At 37.9% G+C, this 25,156-nt stretch overlaps 1 protein-coding gene across 4 annotated transcripts in view; it reads right to left on the reverse strand.

Annotated features, from left to right (window-relative positions):
- The window catches only part of C5h8orf34 (similar to human chromosome 8 open reading frame 34), a 529,514-nt gene that overhangs the window by 116,136 nt on the left and 388,222 nt on the right, over nt 1–25,156 (reverse strand). For all 4 annotated transcript variants that reach the window (NM_001109259.2, XM_087550403.1, XM_087550402.1 and 1 more), the window contains 1 exon segment: nt 14,700–14,776. In NM_001109259.2, the coding sequence (NP_001102729.2) occupies nt 14,700–14,776 (77 nt within the window).

A 25,156-nucleotide genomic window follows, 5' to 3' on the forward strand; every position in this document is an offset into this window, starting at 1 on the left:
TACCTCTACTCTCAAGTGTGTCATCATTCTTGGAGACTGGCTCTCAGTTCCAGGCACAGGCCAAACATACCCTACTTTTAACTGAATTCTTCCATGGGAGAGCATTTCAATCTTGTTTTAGAACATTGTTTTCACATATGTTCTACAAGCTCACTCTTTTGTGTTTTGTAAGTTCTGGGACCTAGAGCTATTCAATATCATTCAAGTAAAACTAAGTCAAATAGTTCATGTTTGCACTAATAGCCACTGTGCCAACATTTCCATATCCTACTCAAGCAATCAGTGCATTTAAAACTTTTCTATGTAATCAGAAAAAAGAAAAAGAAAAACATCTACAAAGAGTGGAACTACATGTGTAGAGATGACAGTGTACTCCTGTAATCCTAGCTGGTTGAGAGGGTGAAGCGGAAAGACAGTGAATTTGAGACTAGCCTGGAAAACTTGAGAAGAAATCTCATCTCCTAACAAAAAATCTTTAGGGTATCTGATTCAGTCACAGATAACTTGTTAGATTGTGGAAGAGCCTGAGTTCAATTCCAAATACTAAACAAATCCATAGTGGCTGTTATATAGGTTCATATCATGCCATGTTCCTGAGCCTATACAGACTCTAGCAATTTGGGATGTGGTTAAGCGACTAGATTGGTGCTTTAAGTGATTAATGACCTGTCATCTGACTTTTGAAACGTACAGCACTTTACTTTTCGGAACAAAGCCACTTAGGAGAAATGTCTAAACAGAAATAAAGTGGAAGAATTTCAGAATGACTTTTGCTCCTTCAGTTAAACTCACCAAACCTGCTTTCAGTGTCCCCAGTGTCCCCAGCACATACTACGCAATGTGTTAAGTACTATCTCAAAATCAATATAATTCATTATAATACAAAAATCTACTGTCTTGTTATATTATTGGTTAAAATATTCTAATGTTGATAATCACATCATTGAAATCTCTAGACCGATATCAAGCAGGGCTAACACAATCCAGTTGTTTATTCTGCAAGCTACACTGCCATCTATTTGCAAAAACTCAGAGCACACCTCGCAGAGATATGCAGTGCTCTGAGATGTGAAGGAATGTCTTTTGGGACATTGTTACAAATATGTAAAATTGAAACAGCAATATTTATGTGTTTATTGAACTATTATGAGAATATCTAATAAGCTGAAATTTGCACATATAAATCTCTGTCTCTGAGCTATGGGAAGACAACATTTAGCAGTCTGCTTTACTGTGAAACCAGCTATTTATTTGACATTTGTACCTTATGGCTGATTAAAGTTCTAATAGTTACAGATAAAGGAACCCAATGTGCTTACACTTTCAATAGACAAAGAATGCCCTAGTAAAGACTTCTGGTTTCCATATATATCAACAATTATATGAAGAAGACACTGGTTCATGAAAGGAAGAACATTGTCTTGTGGTTGTCCAGGAGGAATTTAGTTAGGAGTGGGGTCAGTGGGTTTTCCTCAGTTACTCTGAATTGTTGAGTGAGACTTTGAACTAATTCTATTCAGTTAATAAATGTCTCATGGTAGATTCCTCGGTAGCTTCACACACACACACACACACACACACACACACACACACACACATACACACTCTCACACACACACTCACACACACACACACACACGCACACAAACAGTAAACTTTAGTTTTTCACAAATCTATATTTAAAAGAATTTAGTTGAAATTAGTATTCCTTAAACATGAAAGGAAGTACTCGAACTAGCTAGGATCTCTCCTTGAGTAGGTTTCTAAAAATTTCTATCAATTAATCTTAATTTTTATATTTTGAACTTTTTCTCTGTTTCTTTTTAAGTTGAGGAGCTATGAAAGATGTGGTCAAATGTTTTAGTAAATTTCCAAGGACTGAATTTATCAGATATGCCTGCAGATTATTTTAAACATAAGAAATTTTAACTGTGCTCTCTTCCGTCCAAACCAAGTTCGATGGTCTTTTGTTTAATATGCTTGGATATGCTTAATTCTTACTTAGCTAAAAGGAACAAAATTTTTCAGGCTTTTAAAGAAATTCAAAACTTCCAAGGTAAATTTTTGTGAAAAGAGAAAATATATTTTAGCTGTTTAGATCATTAAGCCACAAAAGTGGTTAATAAGGTAGAAAAATAGTCATAAAATGCAAAAGAATCAGAAAGTTGTAAATTTTAATATTACTATATAAGAAAATAAATACCAAATTTTAGGACAACCTGAATTGTAGTATGTTTAAAGTTATTACACAAAAAGATAGATTTACTCATTTTTTTTACTCTAAATTCTTAAGTTTTAAGTAAATTCTTTACTTTTAAGGCAAATTATGCACACAGATGACCACCCTGGAGCCACTCTGGGTAACAGAATGCAGAGGCAAATAACACCCCTAACAACAGGTTCCAGAACATTGTGTGGGAAGGAATTTATGTACAATGGTATAAAAACGGTCAGGCACAGTGGCTAAGGAGATCATGGGTCCTAATGAAGAACCTAGCCATAGTGCCTTGGTTACTGGTCATCAAACAGCTCTCCAAATGTTTATGTTTACATCTTAGACTTGTGCTGCTTTCATCCTTGGTCAGAGACGCTGCAGAGCACAGTAGTTAATACACAGGCAGTGCTGAGAGCAGGCTAGTACCAGTGCCCTGTCATGGAGGGGGTATCAACACCTTTCTACCCAAGGCTCAGGGAACATCAAAAAGGAGCAAGTATAAACACTGTAAAAGCCAGAAGGAATGCTGTGACATGTTGACCTCTGGAAATAACATGCCTACTGCACACAGAGACTCACAGCAGCTATGTTCACCACACAGTGATGTTTTGGTTAATGTCCATAAATGTTTTTCCCTAGTCTTATTCTACTTCAAAAATAAAAGAAACAAAAAGGAGCAAACATTCACTGTCAGGTACTTATTTTTCTGTTTAATATAATCTGAAAGCTGTATTGGTGAGAGATAAAGTGTACAATGTGTAACAAAAATATATTCAGAAGGTTGAAAAGTATTCAATTAGTTGTGCTATAAGTTCTTAGAGTAGCATACCAGATTGAGACATTCTTGATCATTTCTCTTTCTCTCTATCAATCCATAAATATAGTAGTGGCCTCCAGCAGGAAGATCTAATCTCATGAAAGTATATGTACTGTCTCCGTGAACTAGGAATTCTTAGGAGGGGCAGCTGTGTGGAAGAATGGGTTGCCAGGGACTATGAAGAGATATTTAAGTGGCAAAGCCTTTCTTGGGCTAAAGGAGAGTGATCCAGCATGGCCTCAGCTTCAGAGGTCACTTGACTTGGGGATATAATGAGGCTTATTTTCTACAGGAGGAGGTCATTGGGAGGACCAACTTCTTCACGAGAAGAAAACATGGAAGAGAATGAGATTCAGATTTGAAAGCTACCATGGAGCTGAAAATATTACAAATGCAACAGAGGCACTCAAAGCATTCTGGGTTTTCCCCTGTTGACAAAGATTTAGCCTGAAGGAGTTCTGCCCCAGGAAGGCAGTGGGAGGAAGTAATATTAGGAGTGCCTAATAGCTTGTGCTCCCCCAGATCCACATACTTTTCTTCTTTAGGTTCCTTTAGTTGTAAATCATGTAGGCTGGGATGTGGTTTTCTCTTTATGTTGAAGGATGGATTCTACATGACTGCTTCTCAACTTTTGTGATCTCCATATTTCTTGGCCACATTCAACATTCTTTCCTTCAGGCATTAAACATTTTATTATTTCCACCACTGATAAAGTAATCTTTCCAGAATGTTTCTTTCCAGAAGTGTCTCACTATTGAAATGTAAATACTTTCCTAATAAACATTTTTAAAACATGAGCAAAAATCTAAGAGGAAATGTGGAATTTCCAGAAATTCCAATTTAAGTAAATACAGACATCCGCTTCAGAATTCTTAAGAAACACAAGTATTTTTTTTGAGTTGTGACATCATGGAAACATATTTGCTTACAAATTATCCAGCTTCCTTTTTACCCCAAAAAAGTTTGTGTTATTTCTGGATCAAGATTTCCCAATGGACTGTTCAACATAACTAAATGCTAAGATTTTCATCCCACCTCTAATTCTTGAGATTCTTATGAATACTACTTAAGTTTTACCACTGAAATTATACAAAAATCACTAGACAAAATACTTTTTAATAGACTCACCAAATCAAAAATTTCATAACAAATTAATATGTCCCACTAGGCTGGCGAAATACCTTACCAGACTTCTATAGAAACATGAAAAATTTCAACTTCACCTGCTGTGTGGTGCACAGTTCTAATTTCAACACCTGAGAAGCAGTGACAAGAACTGTATGTGTTTAATACCAGCTTAGGCCACAGAAAGAGGCTACATGAACCCCTCCCCCCCATACACACACTAGCATTAAACAAAAATGAACTTATATATTTTTAAAAAACTATATTCAAGAAATATATTAAAGGCAGAGACAAAGAACAATTGGTCATTATGTGATGGCTTATTTTGTTGGGTAAAATAAAACTAAAATGGAATTCTGCCTCTTTTATGTGAAACATGTAACACTATAATGACTAAGACCTGAGTAGCACAGAACCTTCACTGCTAAGTTGATAGAGTGAATACATTAACAGAATCCACTTTGGGTCATCTTGGGGTGGAGTTCCAATTTAGCTTTTTACTTATAAACGGAGAAAGTCAAGACAAGTCATCACATGCCGTACAACTTCTGCACTTCCATTTATAAATCATGTAAAATCATTGGTTAAAAGGGGGGGGGTCTAACAAAAAAAATAAAATTTAGTTCATGCTGTGCCATTGTTCTCCAGAGTGTAATAACATGAAAGGACAAATCTCAAACTAATAGGAAAGGAATGGCATAATAATGTGGACAGAAAGCAAGGGTTTCCAGTCCATCATACTGCTGCTGGGTAAGGGGACACTGGAAGCTTGGGAACGTTAGAGAAAGTAACAGCAAATGATTTGGGAAATATACCTAATTTCTTGACTCACAATAGCATAGAAAGAACTGAAGTTTGACTGGGGAGTTCAAAAGAAAACTGCAAAGAGCTAAAAGGTACACGTTTATCTAATATTGAAAAGGGTAGTGAGTACAAAAAGAATGAAAAAAACTTATGAGAAAAATATTGTTTCTGTAGTGCTAAACTAATAGTTACTGAAAATACTTGCAATGAATGTGAACTGAAGGAAGTTACCATAGTAATATAATGAATGCTAGCAAAGTCAATGGGGCAGGTAAGGTCCAGAAAAGACATGACCAGTGGAACAGGAAAACACTTTGAAGTTCCACAATCTAACAAATAATATGTAAAGGCATTGGTGAATATTGTCAGTAAGATTATCGTGAAAACCTCACGACCTCATTTAAATTCCCAAAAAATGCCCAGGCACCACGTGAAGGGAAAAAGAAAGAACTAACTCTACAGAGCTATTCTCTGACCTCCTCATGCATACCATGGCACACGTACCCACTCCACACAGTAAAAATAAATATGTTTTTAAACATAAGAGCATAAGGCCTCTTGCCACCAAACATGCCAACTTGAGTTCAGTCCCAGAAACCCACGTGGTAGAAAGAAAATACAGATCCCCAGAAGTTGTCCTCTGACCAACACAGAAGCCCCATTGCACTCATATGCAGCATGTATGAGTGGACACACACACACACACACATACACACACACACACACACACACACACACACACACACAAAAGAAACAAATAAACAATCATAAAGATTAATTTTAAATATTCACTAGTAATCAAAGAAATACAGTTAATTAAGACACCCAACTAAATGGCAAACCATTTCATTTTATAGTTACAGACATGGCAAAATAATTTTATGAAATTTTGTTTATTTTCAGTTATATATGTTGAAAGACTATTTAATCCTGGTAAATAGATTTAATGCTGGACAAACAAGTCAAATGGACTTTTTCTGGAACAGATCAAGAATGTTAAAGTACCAGAGGCTTTGACCTTTTAAAGAATTTAGCCTGCATGAAGCACTCAGACACTGTCTATAATTTATACGTAGTGTTTTCTCTAAAGAATTGCATCCATGAATAAATACCAAGCAAACTAAGTCAGTGTTTGCAGCCCTTTTTACATCAAAACAAACAGAGAAAATTAATATTTGTGCAACACATCAAGGGTCTCAGAATTAGCAGTTTGCCAGGAAATGAGACATAAATAATTACCCATGGGGCCGCAAAGCTCAGTTCTCAGTAATGCCATCACCTCCTGCTCAGGGTCCCAGATCACAGCAATAGCGTGGGACAACCTGGCAGGAAAACTCAACTTTAAACCCTGACATTTTTTTCAAATATGACAATATTATCTTTTTGTTACACACTGAAGTGGAAATCTAACTTTCAAAAATGAACAATAAGACACTATCACATCATAAGACACCACTACACTAATATACACATTCTTCAGGTAGCCCTATAAAATTCTGGGAGAATATACTCATCATTCTATTTAAAATGAAGAAAATGAGGAGATGGAGAGATGGCTTACATAATTTCTTACATTGATATAAAATTTATTTTTGACACAAAATTAAAGTTTCCATTGGTATGAATTTCATATATATATATATATATCGATTTCTTATATTAATTGATGAGACTAATATTGTTACTCTTATATCGGCATTGTACCTATCCAACACATTTAAGAATACAAAGCTTAGACCCAGTCCTTCTATAACTGCTATTACAAACTGTTTTTAAATAAGTAATATAAGTTAAGGGCCCTATAGTAAACTCATGGTTAAGAGTTAATAATAAAAGGGTATTTTTGAGATATTTCAATTAGAAATAGCTGAGAGAAGTTGAGAACATCAGAACTCCACAGTTTACAACAGTTAAGACATCTCATTATTAACACTCATTAGTCTAGAGACCTGACAGTACCCCCCTCACAGAGAGGAGATGGAGCAACACTTACCTTCCGAAGGTTGCTTTCATGGCAAGGCAGCCACTGGCAGAAGTGCAGTTTTGTCTGCTGACATGAGAAGGACACATGTTGCAGAATTCTGTCCAGGGAAGGACACACAAAGACTACTGGCTTTGTTGAGAAAAAGACAGTGGCCCTTCAATTTTCTGCATAGTAAGTCTGCCAGATAGATGAACCTTGTCCAGAAGGCTGGACAGATGCTCTTGGATTCTAAAAAATTGGGAGACTGTCCAGGTAGTCTGCTGTCTCTACATTGACTTAGTTTTAGAAGCTCTGTTAGTGCTTCCTGTATTTTTCAGGTAATATTTAAATCGTTCTCGTATTTCTGGTGGGGTTGAAGACTGGTCGTAGTCTCATAGCCAACCCATGCTATTTAGCATTGAGAGAGATGACAGATTTGAGAGGATAGTTTTCAGATAGTATACAAGCTAAAACCAGAACATAATTCAGGTATAGAATTGTAAGTCTTTTAAGATAGATAGTGGTATATTTCATCCAAACTGACAAATTGGTAGACTGGATGCCATTTGTATTTCATGCTGTGCAATTTTCTTGTCACGATTTTTTTTTCCAATTTTTATCTGGAAGAAGTTTTTTTTTTTATTTGACAGAAAAGTTGAGGTGTAGGGGGAGTTTCCATAATTGTTTGATTGGCTAAATAAAGATGACAGAAGCCAATCACTGGACGAAGATATGGAGGTGGGTTTTCTGGGTCCCAGAGAGGAAGAGAAGGACACGATAGGAAGACGTTCTTTTTTGTCTAGGCAAGGGGAGAGAGGAGATGGATACCATGTAGCCCAGATAGTACAGGTTAGACCTGGTGGCAGCCTCTGCACTAGAGGAGCAGCCCATGGGTCTTGGGAAAAAGCCAGCTAACAACATGGTGACCGCTCTTCTCCGAGCTAAGTTGTGAAGGGCGGCAGCATCGGGCAAGGAGACCAGACAAAGGGTAAGCATGCCGATTTTTAAAATTCTTCGCAACACAAAATTAACTTTAAAATATTGAAAATATGAAGAGAGGTTTCTTTGTTGCCTATCATCTCTGCAAAAGTCCATGAACCATGATATGATATGATCCTCAGACAAGAACACGATGTCTCACGTCTTCTTGGGTTTTGTCTACCCAAGATTAATTATATTCGTTTGCACCTGTGCACATTTTGTCATTCTCCTGTCACCTTATCTTAATACATAAGTTTAAAATTTAACTAATATCAATAAATGAATGTCATATTTTCACGCAGATGCATTAAAAGGACCGAGGCAGCCTGAGTAACTTGCCAAAGCCACAATCAATGCCTAAACATTCATTATGCCTTGTTTTACCTGATTACATGATTATAGCATTTAGAATTCTCAAAATTCATATTTGTTTAAAATTAATAATTGCATAATTTGGTTCAATATTTCCACCTTGATGTTTTGGGAATCAATAGCCCTGAAATTTCAAAAGGAAAAAAAAATTCCCACCTGGTCCTAAAACCTGCTCAAATAAACTTGTCTGCTTTAGGGTCTCATTTCTATCTGCTTTATCATGGTCTGGAAGTCATGGAAGTCATGGAAGCCAAGTACAATCCACGGAGAAAATGAAGAAAATGATTTTAAAAACCAACAAAACCCTCCAGTGACGAACCAAGGAGGCGCTCATCATGGTTCTGTAGAGAAAATTGATTGCTACCATCACCTGCACACACTGGGTCAATTTATTGTTTCAAGACACAAAATTTGCTATGTTTAAGACTTTTACCTGGAGAGACAGTAATGAACATTCACTTCTTTTGCTTTTTACAAAAGTCAAATGAAATATGCTTAGACTTAGATTCATAAATGCTAATCGACTGTCTGCTTTCTGTGTAAGTGATCTAGTGTGAGCAAAACATTACACCTTCTTCACCGAGCTCTTCAATCTCTGTATCAATTTGCAAAGAATTATGTACCTTATAAAATATGGGAAAATATATATTTTTACATAGTACTACACTTCAGTGCGGAAACGTATTTGTAGGGCTCTCCAAACATCAACTTGTAAAGATGATGAGGCAGAAAGAATTTTTATGAGGTAGACTCGTTGGGTGTGGTTAAGAACCACATTAGTACGAAACAAGGGAGAGAGCAGAGATGGCAGAGTCCATGGTTGGATAAATAGTCTAACGGTCTTTCGTATATACTGAAGGTGTAGGAGCAGAGCATGCTGCTGTAAAGTCACATGCATGACTTACAAAAGAAAGGATAAAGATCTGAGAGATGGGAAGAAACAGAAGAATTCATCTCCCAGGTGATCACACACTGCTTGGTCTGAAAGAGACAGCCAGGCAACTGGAGAAGAGACATGAAGATATGTCATCACCTTGCATATTATAAAAGTCATATGACTGTAGCAGATTATAAATCTCCTCCAGTCTTAGCAACCAGTGTTCACTGTATAATGGAATTCCTCTTTTAATATAATTCCCTAAAGCATCCAGGATTTAATATAAGAAGATTCTATTCTGAGTATTAACATTCAGACAGGAAAAAGATACACAGCAGAGACATAGCTGACCTACTCACTGCATTCTAGGATTAATTTTTAAATGAACAAAAACCAATTCATCAAATTCTCCCCAGGATAAAGAACTCATCATGGAACAATGCCCTTCCTGTCAAACCTTTCTGAAGCAATCATGCTGTTGTTTGTATTACAGATTCTGTGAATATATATTTTTTAACCTTCAACCTTTGAATTATCAAAAAATCTACTCTATTTGGACCCTAAAAAGTTTGTGCATTTTTAACATTCATATGCATAGGGTTGTCAGCAAATGAATCAAGCATGCAAATTTCTGTTTCCAGAAAGGTTCAAGTCTCAGTACTGGGTAGAGGCTAAAAATCTCAGCAAAGAACAAAAGCCAAAGCCACCCACTTCCCAGTGAAGAATAAAATAAAGCAAGTGCATTATTTACTGATTCACAAAACACAATATCACACAGTCTTTAACCAAACTTGGCATCTAATTAAGCTGAGTAGGCATTTTCCTGAGATAATTTCCGGAATCTCCAGTATGCTTGGTGGTCACAGGAAACATGTGAGGGGTGTCTTGTTTCTCTTCCCACTGTCAACATCTCTCTTTTGTCCTGATGCCTAGGTCTCTCAGACCTCTTCCATTGCGGAACACCTAAGCAAAGCTAATCTGTAAAACCCCTTCTTTTCCTAAAGAGCCCTCTTACAATCCAATCTTTCAAACTGCACCTTTTCACTGTGTTTAATCTAGTGAAAAATTCTGTGGTATTAGCCAATGGGGATGGCCTAGATTGTGTGAGTTTTATACTTCAGGCAGCCATTCAACAAAAACTTAGAATCAAAAGAAGGTTTACATTGAGAAATATGAGGTGTCTGTGCCCTGTCCCAGGATGCATCCTAAAATGTTGTGAGACCTCAGTTTGCTCACTTAAAAGTAAATGCAACTTAATTTTCAGAATGGATAGTACATTCAAAGTAATTATGTCACAGAAGGACAAAGTCCAAGAATATTAATGTCCAGAGTGCAAAATGCTTCCTGAAATAATAGTACTCTACGGTTGCACTACTCCCACTCTAGACAATCAGTAAATAATACTCTTCAGAAGGAACATATAATTTTCAACAACTCCTGGGCATTTTGCAAAACCTCGTCAGAAGTCCTCTAATTTTTGCTCTATTTTCGGTAAGTCATAGTAGCCAGAAAGTGTTCAGGGGGCTCACTGAATAAACTAGGTATTTATGAAGGAAGTCAATAAAACACTGAAAGTCAAAGGTCTCTCCTAATCATCTTTCTTCTTTGCTCTGTGACCATGTATTTAATTAGTATCTTGAAAACAAAATAGAAAATAATTCAGAATAAGAGTGTTGTAGGAACTGTGAAATTTGAAAAACCTTTATGTAAATCTTGATTAATTTTTTACCTCAAACATCTGTCTGTGACACTTCTGAAGCTAAACCACAGTGGTCAATACCTACTGCTAGGTATTTTCCTTTTGATTACTTTTTTCCTTTTGTTCACCCATTTTTAATAAAAGGATTTACCTGACAAATCCAGTTTTAATCTGCTTGGATTATGTGTATGCTAAAAACCTTTCCAGAACAGAAAAAAAGAAAAATTCCAGAAGAATGATTTGCTTTGAGGTGGATAAAAGGATTAAAATAAAATTCTAAATCTAATCATTGCCTTTCTAATACTAAAATATTCGAGAAATATTGAAAGTGCAGGTTCATCCATGAGGAAGAATGTCTAAATGCCTGTTACTCAACCAGCAGGCTAGTGAACAGAATGGATGGATATGTAGATAAAGTAACTCCTATTTGTGACATATTCATACCTTTGCAGAATACCACTGAAAGCTTACATTTTATATTTATGACAACAGTAAAAAGAAAAGTCATTTTTGCTTTAATTCCCTATGAACACTTAGGAAATGTTAGAAGCTTCTCTTTGACTTACTGAAAATAATGTCCAGAACTCCTACAAAAGCACACTTTAGGCAATTTACATCTAAAAATATAATCATCCTAAAATAATTAACTTTTTAAAATCCACGTTCTCTTTATATTAAAAGGAGCTTCCACCTAAAATTATCATATTTATAGCAATAATTTTTTCTTTTTATTTGTAAAATTACTCATTTCCAAAAGAGATTTAAATGGATTAGCTAATGTCAAATGGAATTAAAGCAAGTTTTAAGAAATCAAAATCTAATCAAGGAATGATAAAAAATTGTTATACAAGAAAAGTTTTTATTAGAGAAGTATTACTCGATTATTGTGGGAAGAAGAGTTCTAACATATAGTCATCTACAAATCATTTGATTACACAAAGATATTTTTCCACTGGCATATCAGAAGTCCTTTAGGAAGCCAAACTTTATAGGCAGAGATTAAAATTGATAAGGCTATTAGAGAAATCTTTTAGTAGTATCACTTTTAATTAAAAACATTTTTTGTTTTAAGCAAATAGGCGAATCATGTAGCTGAGACCAGCTTCCAACTGGCTATGTACTTAATGAACTCTTGTTCCCCCGGCTTCCGCCCCTTGAGTGGTCGGTCGAATTATAGTAAATAAGCACTAAGCCTAGTCTGGTAGTATCCTTTTAGATATGTAAGGAGAAATACTAAGCCTAGTCTGGTAGCATCCTTTTAGATATGTAAGGAGAAATACTAAGCCTAGTCTGGTAGTATCCTTTTAGATATGTAAGGAGAAATACTAAGCCTAGTCTGGTAGTATCCTTTTAGATATGTAAGGAGAAATACTAAGCCTAGTCTGGTAGTATCCTTTTAGATATGTAAGGAGAAATACTAAGCCTAGTCTGGTAGTATCCTTTTAGATATGTAAGGAGAAATACTAAGTTTGCTAGATTTCACAGAAGATAAAGCAAGCCTTCAAAAATCATGATGACAAGTTATTGTAGTCTGAGCAGTAATCCAGCTTAAGTAGCATATCATTATGAATATAAGTTTATAAGTGAGAAAACATGCTTTCAAATAAAAGTTGATGAAATTCTGGTTTACCATTAAAAATTAATATTGCGTTTGAAACAAATGTATTTATGCATTTATAGGAAGTGTTCAACGTATATATTTGAAAGTATACAATGTAAGAATTGGTTGAAAGTATAGATTGTATGTTGGGTGAATAATTTGTCTTAGGTTGGACATGCTGGCAGATTGTATTATAGATTAAACAGTTAACTTTACATGGCCTAGAATCATCTGAGAATGGGGTCTCAGTTGAAGATTGCCCAGATCAGACTGACTTGTGGGTGGTTCTCTTGACTGCTATTGATCTGAGAGGGCTGTGTAGTACTGTTCCCTGGGCAGGCAGTCCTGGGTTGCACATGAAAGCTAGCTAAGACTGAACCACCAAGCCAGCAAACAGCATTCCTCCATAGTTTTTACTTGAAGATTCCTCTTGAGTTTTTTACCTGATTTCCCTCAGTCATAGACTGTGATCTAGAGGCATTTACCAAATAAGCCTCATCCTCCCCTAAGTTATTTTTGGTCAGAATATATTAGGATAGTAACAGCAAAGAAGCTAAAGTAGCTACTAATATCTGAGTATTAGTCAGAAGAAAACACTGGTTAAGCTGTCATACCACGAGTAGAACTAAGACTAGAAGCTAGAAAGAAGTTGTGAGATACACAAAAAATTTAATAGTAATACAGTGTTCCAAAAATGTCCTAGTGACTGAGCTTCCTGAGTGAATTTTCTCACCTATGCGTATCCATAAGTGAGGACAAATGGTAGGATAATGGCTGGGAATGCAGGGGTAAGGGAAAGAAGTAACCAGTTGCTATATAAAAGTAAGATGGTCCTACCTGTCTAGTTCTCTAACATGCTTAACTTACTGTCTGGGAATTATTGCTGAGTCATGCTACTTAATAAAACAGACATGTATTATGAACCTACTATGTGCAGAAAAGAGAACTAGAAAACAAAACACGTCTGCCTTTAGCAATCTTGTATTGTGGTAGAAGGATATAGATAATACACAAAGTAGTAGGTTATAGATCATGATTCAGGGACAAGTAATAGGTGAGAAGAACCACAAAAATGTAAAAGTTTAATAAAAATCAGGAAAGCTGCAGTGAGAAAGAAGTATTTTAGAAAAGTGACATTGATTTATTTCGTATTTTTAGAATTAATTTTACTATGGCATCCAATAGGAAAGATGATCACCTTAAAGAAGTACTGCACAGCCAGAGCGGCATTTCATCATGGTTAGTAGCATGGCTTACTGTGCGTACCCCTAAATTTCATAATTATCTCAAAATGTGTTTATAAATGGGGTTCTAAAAGAACCAATTCTCTGAGACACAGATTGGCCCTAGTGTCAGTGGGCATTCTGATGACTCTTCTCTTCAGAAGAAACTGGAACAACAGCAGCAACGAAAGGGGAACAGGGTGACGTGGGAAGAAGATAGACACCGATCGATCACCACGCGTCAGTAGAGATTAACGCTGCCTCACATTCCATCTCCAGAACCAGGAGAAAAGTGCACTGTCTTTGTTTACACCACTTGCTCTGTGGTACCTTGTTGTGGAAACACAAGCACACAGACAGACTAGATGAACCCTATGAACACTGTATAAAAGTAAAACACTGCAGTAGCCCAAGCGTTAGAACAATCCAAAATCTTTTAAAGACTTTTATAGTCAGGATTTATATAGAGACTTCTGGTTTTCCTGTGTTTATATTGAAAGTCAGAAACAAAATCCCATTGTACCCTGGTGAAGAGGTAGCAAAAGGTATAAGGACTCCACACCTGATGATAGCAGGCATTAAGGAATATGTCAGCTCAGAAAACACTTCTTGGTTAGGATGCATGTAGCTGGTTGAAGTTTGACACGGTAACTCACAAGCTCTTAGGATGTGCCCATGCTCTAGTTACAGCGGATCTCTCAGCAGCTGCACTCTGCCTTAGTCAAGCTTCCCACAACTGTCAAAGAAGCTGGACACAGCCCTCTGTATATCCACTAAAGTGGTCCCCAGTTGCTGTGGGAGCTCGGCCACTTTATAGAGAATAGTGGATGCTACTCAAGTATTCTTTATAAAAGAATGCTTATTTCTGTTCTCTGTGTACTTCAGGGATGTTCTCTAGTGCTCTCTCTCTCTCTCTCTCTCTCTCTCTCTTTGGTGTGTGTGTGTGTGTGTGTGTGTGTGTGTGTGCGCTTTTCCTAGACATGTTACAGATTTAACAAAAACAAATAAATGTAATATACTTACTGGTTCTGTTAAGTTAGATGTTTTCTCAAAATCTTCACCTTCTTCCATCAGCGTTTCTTCAGTCCCAGGTAAAGAATCTATTTTAATTTTTAAAAATAAAAGTCACACATTGCTTATGCATAAATTACATATATACACACATATTTATATGTATATATGTATGTAAATATATGCACTTATATGCCTTGTGATAAGGCTATTAACATAATGGAATTATTAATTCAAAGAATCAAAGAGTTTGTGAATACATTTTTAATGGCATTTATTCAGCTTATAGGTAAATAAGAAAATGAACACATTTCTAATTCAGAAGTATGGAATAAAATCAAGAAAGCATAAGAGCTTATATGTTCATTTTACATATAAAACAGTGCTTCAGGCTGGAGAGATGGCATGGTGGTTTAGAGCGTGTCCTCCTTATGAAATCAAGGCAACTATGGCAGCACAGACAGAACCTACTCATGTCTAAGCCAGATAGGGTCCTAGTGCTGAGAAGAGAAATGGACACAAGCCCACATCCCCAGCTCTGAAGCTACCTCCAGTAACTTCTTGCAAAGAAAAGAGAAGTTTTCTCCGCGTCTCCTTGGCTGTACAAACCACACTTAAAGGGTAGACCTTATATCCAGCTGGAGGTGGCCGGCACAAAATGAACTTGGTGGTGTTTCTGAAGGTTTCTTTGTTTCATAATGTTTTGTCTGGGCATTGCTTAACACGTCAAGTATCCTACTTACATATTATTGTTTCTGGTTTTGGGTCTTACTGGGATTTCTGCCTGTTTCTCCTTGTCTACTGTCTTTGACCCTCCTTCTTCCATTTGTTTTGTCCTATTCAGTTAAGATTTGTTTTTAACTTATTTATTTGTTTCTTTTTGGATGCCTGTCTTATTTCTAATGAGAAAGAACAAGAAAGATAATGGAGAATTGGATCTGGCGGGGGGAGTGAATTTGGGAAGGGGAAACCGTAATCAAAATACTCGATAGGAAAACTAGTTTTAATTTAAAAAAATGAATATGCACTACTATAGTAAAGGACCTGTGTTTGGTTCCCAGTACCCATATCACATGGCTCTCAATTACCTACAGCTACAGCCTCAGGGGAACTAGCAATCTCTTCCAGCTTCTATGGGCAAACACACACACATACGCGCGCGCACACACACACACACACACACACACACACGAATAATTAAAATAAATATAAGTCTAAAAGTTAGGTAATTTTTGGTATTGATTCAGCTAGATTTTGGTACATATTTACCTTTAGGGTTTTCTTTTCTGTTTTGTAGTATTATAATTCATGTTTGTTCAATGCCTTCTTTTTGATGGTGAGGGGGATTAGAGAATTTAAGTATTAATTCTATTAATTGGCATTCTCTCCTCTAAATCAGATGACAAATTGTGAAGGGATCAGTAACAATGCAAGATATTAAATGATGGTAGGTTTTTCTGTCCAAACATATCAAGTGAGAAGTTGTGACTGTTTGGGCTAAATCTTAGAGAAGGAGATGAGTGGTGCTTTCAGTTATCTTAATAAAGGGAATAATAAATCTTCAATTATCCACATGCTGCCAAGTTGTGTTAATTAGTGCGTGCAGATAAAGATTTATGTTTGTTAGAGGACTCTGTAGTAATGATAATTATATGTAACATCTGTAAATAATATATACCAGATACTCTCGACTTCTCTAGTTAAATTTAGCTTCATATATTAAAGTTTAAAAATCCATTTAGAGGGGAGCATTTAAAACCATAAAGTTTTGTAAACTTGACTTCTTATATTTATTAATATTAAGAGAGCCCTGAAAGGCTCTGCCAGAGCCTGACAAATACAAAGGCAGATGCTGGCAGCCAACCACTGGACTGAGCATGGGGTCCATAGTGAAGGAGTTAGAGAGAGAATTGAAGGAGCTGCAGAGATTGGCAAGCCCATAGGAAGAGCAAAAATATCAACCAACCAGACACCCCAGAGCTCCCAGGGACTAAGCCACCAAACACTAGCCACATATATAGTAGAGGATGGCATAGTCAGGCATCAATGGGAGGAGAGGCCTTTGGTCTTCCTGTAAAGGCTCGATGTCCTAGTGTAGGAAAATGCCTGGACAGGGAGGCAGGAGTGGGTTGGTGGGGAAGCACTCTCATAGAAGCAGGGGAAGGAGAGGGGGGATGGGGGATTCTCGAGGGGAAGTGGGAAAGTGGATAACATTTGAAATGTAAATAAATAAAATATCCAATTTAAAAAGAAAAACAAGTTAGTCCTTATCAAAGAAGTGTCTCTTTATAGCAAATGGAGACGAACACAGTAGATTAAAACTAGACAAAATGCAGAGATCAAGAACTCATAGGCAGCCCTGTCTTAATGTATGCACCTACACTATAGCTCTTGTATGTGTGGCTCAGGGAACACACTAGAAGAAATGGCTAAATGAATTTAAAAGCCATATTAGGAAGTCTGCTGAAAAACAGTCTCCGCTAGAAATAGCTCCATAAACAAGACTGGGAAATATCAATATCAATGTACACGCTCATGAGTAAGAGGGAAAGCCTTCATAGGTCCCACCCCTAAACAAAAAACTATAGGGAATTATCGATAGCTTAAAATTGAAGGGATAATTAGCTTCTCCAACAGATGAGTTCTCTTATTCGATATCAAATACAAAGTGGTCAGCCCTGAAGACATATGTACCCAAACAACAAAAGCAGACTTAACAGCTTGTATGTATATGTTTGTGCATATACATACACATATGTGTAGACAATAAAGAAAAATCAATTTTTTGGAGGAAATGAGAAGGGTAATGTGAGGGGAGGAGTTGGAAGGAGAAAAAACCAGAAGCATATTTCTAATTTACTCTACTTTTTTAAAAAGTGCAGTATGATTACATAAAGAAAAATAATTTACATTCATGTGCAAATGGAAGTAGAATTTTCTAATGTATGACATAAAGGCTCTGGCCAAGAAATTAGAATTTTGAATCCTAGCTGCTTATGATCAAGCAGTAAGGAAACAATGGAAAACGTGGCATAAGCCCGTGGTTGTGGCTCAGGGCTTCTCTATCTCTGATAATTCAGAGTACTTCACTCAAGAAGAAAAGCTAGCAAATCTCTTGGGTACAAGCATATTTCTATATAAACAGATATCATTACAGAACACAGAATGCCTTCCACTATGATACTACTCTGGGGAAGCCATGAATTAAGATAGTTTACTTACCACCCTTCTAAACAGAATAGATCCATTAACAGAAGCACATTTAGGTTGATAAAATTAAGTTCAGTAAGGGAAAAATGTTTCATGTTAGAAAAATAGTCATTCAATTGAAAAGAGAAATTTGGCATCTATCTATTAAGACCAATTTCTAATAGCTCACAAGCTAGCATGGAGGCAAATCATATTTCATTTACATCTTGTAAAATGAAGTTACAACATTGGCCAGGGTAATAGGTGGGTAACTAAAGTTCTCCACCTCCCCATTCATTCCTCCAAATCCAGCCCTGAAGTCTCATCCCCAGGTCTGTAGCAAACCTTCTGCTGTGGCCCCTCCTTGCTTTCTGTTCCCATTCCCAGGACACTAAGTAGATACTGGTGTAATAAAACACCCCACTTTCCTGCTTTTTGTGAAAGCTGTCTCCCCATCCAAGCTCATTTACATTTCTAACTGTTAGTAACCAATATCCAGGAACTCATTTTGGTAGGAGTCCCCCAACTGGCCACATCTAACAAAAAGCAGAAGACAACATACAGACATACTCTCCTAAGAACCAGAGAGAAAACAGAAACCAAGTTGCAAAAGCATACAGCCAACAAAGACAAGACCAGAAATCAGCATCTGGAATTACGGTCTTCCCAATCCTAGATACCTAGATGCCAATGTAAAAATCATAATCAGGAATACCTAGGATAGTGTATCCTCCACTAGAACCCTATAGGCCTACCACAATAGGCCCTGAATATCTCAACATAATTGAAGCACAAATAAAAGATTTTCCTTTATGTATATGACAAAGAAGTTGAAAGAGAGAATAATTAAACCCCTTAAAGAAATAATGAAAACGCTTTCCTGGTTGCTGCCGCTGCAGAGAGCCCGTGGTGAGCACCCCATGAGCGAACCTGAGCCTCGGGACCACAGGTAAGACCAAATTTTCTGCTGCAAGAAAGCTGCCTGGTGAGCTTGGGACACAGGAAAGCAGAATTTCTCTAGGACCGGGCACGTTCTGTGTTTACCGGAAGTCCCACACCCGCGGATCCCGGCCCGCAGCAGCTCTCTGCTCCCAGACCCGGTGAGAGAGAGACCCAACCGCCTGGTCAGGTGGGCACTCCTGAGGCTGCAGAGCGGAAGAGACCACCAACTCTGCTCACCCCTGCCCACATCCCTGGCCCAAGAGGAAACTGTATAAGGCCTCTGGGCTCCCGTGGGGAAGGGCCCAGGAGCGGCAGGACCCCTGTGCCTGAGACACCGCCAGAACCTGAAAAAAACAGACCGGATAAATAGTTCTCTGCACCCAAATCCCGTGGGAGGGAGAGCTAAACCTTCAGAGAGGCAGACAAGCCTGGGAAACCAGAAGTGACTGCTCCCTGCACACACATCTCGGACGCCAGAGGAAAAAGCCAAAGACCATCTGGAACCCTGGTGCACTGAAGTTCCCGGAAGGGGCGGCACAGGTCTTCCTGGTTGCTGCCGCTGCAGAGAGCCCGTGGGCAGCACCCCACGAGCGAACCTGAGCCTCGGGACCACAGGTAAGACCAAATTTTCTGCTGCAAGAAAGCTGCCTGGTGAACTCAAGACACAGGCCCACAGGAACAGCTGAAGACCTGTAGAGAGGAAAAACTACACGCCAGAAAGCAGAACATTCTGTCCCCATTACTGACTGAAAGAGAGGAAAACAGGTCTACAGCACTCCTGTCACACAGGCTTATAGGACAGTCTAGCCACTGTCAGAAATAGCAGAACAAAGTAACACTAGAGATAATCTGATGGCGAGAGGCAAGCGCAGGAACCCAAGCAACAGAAACCAAGACTACATGCCATCATCAGAGCCCAATTCTCCCACCAAAACAAACATGGAATATCCAAACACACCAGAAAAGCAAGATCTAGTTTCAAAATCATATTTGATCATGATGCTGGAGGACTTCAAGAAAGACATGAACACACTTAGGGAAGCACAGGAAAACATTAATAAACAAGTAAAAGCCTACAGAGAGGAATCGCAAAAATCCCTGAAAGAATTCCAGGAAAACACAATCAAACAGTTGAAGGAATTAAAAATGGAAATAGAAGCAATCAAGAAAGAACACATGGAAACAACCCTGGATATAGAAAACCAAAAGAAGAGACAAGGAGCTGTAGATACAAGCCTCACCAACAGAATTCAAGAGATGGAAGAGAGAATCTCAGGAGCAGAAGATTCCATAGAAATCATTGACTCAACTGTCAAAGATAATGTAAAGCGGAAAAAGCTACTGGTCCAAAACATACAGGAAATCCAGGACTCAATGAGATGATCAAACCTAAGGATAATAGGTATAGAAGAGAGTGAAGACTCCCAGCTCAAAGGACCAGTAAATATCTTCAACAAAATCATAGAAGAAAACTTCCCTAACCTAAAAAAAGAGATACCCATAGGCATACAAGAAGCCTACAGAACTCCAAATAGATTGGACCAGAAAAGAAACACCTCCCGTCACATAATAGTCAAAACACCAAACGCACAAAATAAAGAAAGAATATTAAAAGCAGTAAGGGAAAAAGGTCAAGTAACATATAAAGGCAGACCTATCAGAATCACACCAGACTTCTCGCCAGAAACTATGAAGGCCAGAAGATCCTGGACTGATGTCATACAGACCCTAAGAGAGCACAAATGCCAGCCCAGGTTACTGTATCCTGCAAAACTCTCAATTAACATAGATGGAGAAACCAAGATATTCCATGACAAAACAAAATTTACACAATATCTTTCTACAAATCCACACTACAAAGGATAATAAATGGTAAAGCCCAACATAAGGAGGCAAGCTATACCCTAGAAGAAGCAAGAAACTAATCGTCTTGGCAACAAAACAAAGAGAATGAAAGCACACAAACATAACCTCACATCCAAATATGAATATAACGGGAAGCAATAATCACTATTCCTTAATATCTCTCAACATCAATGGCCTCAACTCCCCAATAAAAAGACATAGAATAACAAACCGGATACGCAACGAGGACCCTGCATTCTGCTGACTACAGGAAACACACCTCAGAGACAAAGACAGACATTACCTCAGAGTGAAAGGCTGGAAAACAATTTTCCAAGCAAATGGTCAGAAGAAGCAAGCTGGAGTAGCCATTCTAATATCAAATAAAATCAATTTCCAACTAAAAGTCATCAAAAAAGATAAGGAAGGACACTTCATATTCATCAAAGGAAAAATCCACCAAGATGAACTCTCAATCCTAAATATCTATGCCCCAAATACAAGGGCACCTACATACATAAAAGAAACCTTACTAAAGCTCAAAACATACATTGCACCTCACACAATAATAGTGGGAGACTTCAACACCCCACTCTCATCAATGGACAGATCATGGAAACAGAAATTAAACAGTGATGTCGACAGACTAAGAGAAGTCATGAGCCAAATGGACTTAACGGATATTTATAGAACATTCTATCCTAAAGCAAAAGGATATAACTTCTTCTCAGCTCCTCATGGTACTTTCTCCAAAATTGACCATATAATTGGTCAAAAAACGGACCTCAACAGGTACAGAAAGAAAGAGATAATCCCATGCGTGCTATCGGACCACCACGGCCTAAAACTGGTCTTCAATAACAATAAGGGAAGAATGCCCACATATACGTGGAAATTGAACAATGCTCTACTCAATGATAACCTGGTCAAGGAAGAAATAAAGAAAGAAATTAAAAACTTTTTAGAATTTAATGAAAATGAAGATACAACATACCCAAACTTATGGGACACAATGAAAGCTGTGCTAAGAGGAAAACTCATAGCGCTGAGTGCCTGCAGAAAGAAACAGGAAAGAGCATATGTCAGCAGCTTGACAGCACACCTAAAAGCTCTAGAACAAAAAGAAGCAAATACAACCAGGAGGAGTAGAAGGCAGGAAATAATCAAACTCAGAGCTGAAATCAACCAAGTAGAAACAAAAAGGACCATAGAAAGAATCAACAGAACCAAAAGTTGGTTCTTTGAGAAAATCAACAAGATAGATAAACCCTTAGCCAGACTAACGAGAGGACACAGAGAGTGCGTCCAAATTAACAAAATTAGAAATGAAAAGGGAGACATAACTACAGATTCAGAGGAAATTCAAAAAATCATCAGATCTTACTATAAAAACCTATATTCAACAAAATTTGAAAATCTTCAGGAAATGGACAATTTCCTAGACAGATACCAGGTATCGAAGTTAAATCAGGAACAGATAAACCAGTTAAACAACCCCATAACTCCTATGGAAATAGAAGCAGTCATTAAAGGTCTTCCAACCAAAAAGAGCCCAGGTCCAGACGGGTTTAGTGCAGAATTCTATCAAACCTTCATAGAAGACCTCATACCAATATTATCCAAACTATTCCACAAAATTGAAACAGATGGAGCACTACCGAATTCCTTCTACGTAGCCACAATTACTCTTATACCTAAACCACACAAAGACACAACAAAGAAAGAGAACTTCAGACCAATTTCCCTTATGAATATCGACGCAAAAATACTCAATAAAATTCTGGCAATCCGAATTCAAGAGCACATCAAAACAATCATCCACCATGATCAAGTAGGCTTCATCCCAGGCATGCAGGGATGGTTTAATATACGGAAAACCATCAACGTGATCCATCATATAAACAAACTGAAAGAACAAAACCACATGATCATTTCATTAGATGCTGAGAAAGCATTTGACAAAATTCAACACCCCTTCATGATAAAAGTCCTGGAAAGAATAGGAATTCAAGGCCCATACCTAAACATAGTAAAAGCCATATACAGCAAACCAGTTGCTAACATTAAACTAAATGGAGAGAAACTTGAAGCAATCCCACTAAAATCAGGGAATAGACAAGGCTGCCCACTCTCTCCCTACTTATTCAATATAGTTCTTGAAGTTCTAGCCAGAGCAATCAGACAACAAAAGGAGATCAAGGGGATACAGATCGGAAAAGAAGAAGTCAAAATATCACTATTTGCAGATGACATGATAGTATATTTAAGTGATCCCAAAAGTTCCACCAGAGAACTACTAAAGCTGATAAACAACTTCAGCAAAGTGGCTGGGTATAAAATTAACTCAAATAAATCAGTTGCCTTCCTCTATACAAAAGAGAAACAAGCCGAGAAAGAAATTAGGGAAACGACACCCTTCATAATAGACCCAAATAATATAAAGTACCTCGGTGTGACTTTAACCAAGCAAGTAAATGATCTGTACAATAAGAACTTCAAGACACTGAGGAAAGAAATTGAAGAAGACCTCAGAAGATGGAAAGATCTCCCATGCTCATGGATTGGCAGGATTAATATAGTAAAACTGGCCATTTTACCAAAAGCAATCTACAGATTCAATGCAATCCCCATCAAAATACCAATCCAATTCTTCAAAGAGTTAGACAGAACAATTTGCAAATTCATCTGGAATAACAAAAAACCCAGGATAGCTAAAACTATCCTCAACAATAAAAGGACTTCAGGGGGAATCACTATCCCTGAACTCAAGCAGTATTACAGAGCAATAGTGATAAAAACTGCATGGTATTGGTACAGAGACAGACAGATAGACCAATGGAATAGAATTGAAGACCCAGAAATGAACCCACACACCTATGGTCACTTGATTTTTGACAAAGGAGCCAAAACCATCCAATGGAAAAAAGATAGCATTTTCAGCAAATGGTGCTGGTTCAACTGGAGGGCAACATGTAGAAGAATGCAGATCGATCCATGCTTATCACCCTGTACAAAGCTTAAGTCCAAGTGGATCAAGGACCTCCACATCAAACCAGACACACTCAAACTAATAGAAGAAAAACTAGGGAAGCATCTGGAACACATGGGCACTGGAAAAAATTTCCTGAACAAAACACCAATGGCTTATGCTCTAAGATCAAGAATCGACAAATGGGATCTCATAAAACTGCAAAGCTTCTGTAAGGCAAAGGACACGGTGGTTAGGACAAAACGGCAACCAACAGATTGGGAAAAGATCTTTACCAATCCTACAACAGATAGAGGCCTTATATCCAAAATATACAAAGAACTCAAGAAGTTAGACCACAGGGAAACAAATAACCCTATTAAAAAATGGGGTTCAGAGCTAAACAAAGAATTCACAGCTGAGGAATGCCGAATGGCTGAGAAACACCTAAAGAAATGTTCAACATCTTTAGTCATAAGGGAAATGCAAATCAAAACAACCCTGAGATTTCACCTCACACCAGTGAGAATGGCTAAGATCAAAAACTCAGGTGACAGCAGATGCTGGCGAGGATGTGGAGAAAGAGGAACACTCCTCCATTGTTGGTGGGATTGCAGACTGGTAAAACCATTCTGGAAATCAGTCTGGAGGTTCCTCAGAAAATTGGACATTGAACTGCCTGAGGATCCAGCTATACCTCTCTTGGGCATATACCCAAAAGATGCCTCAACATATAAAAGAGACACGTGCTCCACTATGTCCATCGCAGCCTTATTTATAATAGCCAGAAAATGGAAAGAACCGAGATGCCCTTCAACAGAGGAATGGATACAGAAAATGTGGTACATCTACACAATGGAATATTACTCAGCTATCAAAAACAACGAGTCTATGAAATTCGTAGGCAAATGGTTGGAACTGGAAAATATCATCCTGAGTGAGCTAACCCAATCACAGAAAGACATACATGGTATGCACTCATTGATAAGTGGCTATTAGTCCAAATGCTTGAATTACCCTAGATCCCTAGAACAAACGAAACTCAAGACGGATGATCAAAATGTGAATGCTTCACTCCTTCTTTAAATGAGGAAAAAGAATACCCTTGGCTGGGAAGGGAGAGGCAAAGATTAAAACAGAGACTGAAGGAACACCCATTCAGAGCCTGCCCCACAGGTGGCCCATACATATACAGCCACCCAATTGGACAAGATGGATGAAGCAAAGAAGTGCAGACCGACAGGAGCCGGATGTAGATCGCTCCTGAGAGACACAGCCAGAATACAGCAAATACAGAGGCGAATGCCAGCAGCAAACCACTGAACTGAGAATAGGTCCCCCGTTGAAGGAATCAGAGAAAGAACTGGAAGAGCTTGAAGGGGCTCGAGACCCCAAAAGCACAACAATGTCAAGCAACCAGAGCTTCCAGGGACTAAGCCACTACCTAAAGACTATATATGGACTGACCCTGGACTCTGACCCCATAGGTAGCAATGAATATCCTAGTAAGATCACCAGTGGAAGG

Source organism: Rattus norvegicus, chromosome 5, assembly GCF_021556685.1.
Source record: "Rattus norvegicus strain SHRSP/BbbUtx chromosome 5, alternate assembly SHRSP_T2T, whole genome shotgun sequence".
NCBI lineage: Eukaryota > Metazoa > Chordata > Mammalia > Rodentia > Muridae > Rattus > Rattus norvegicus.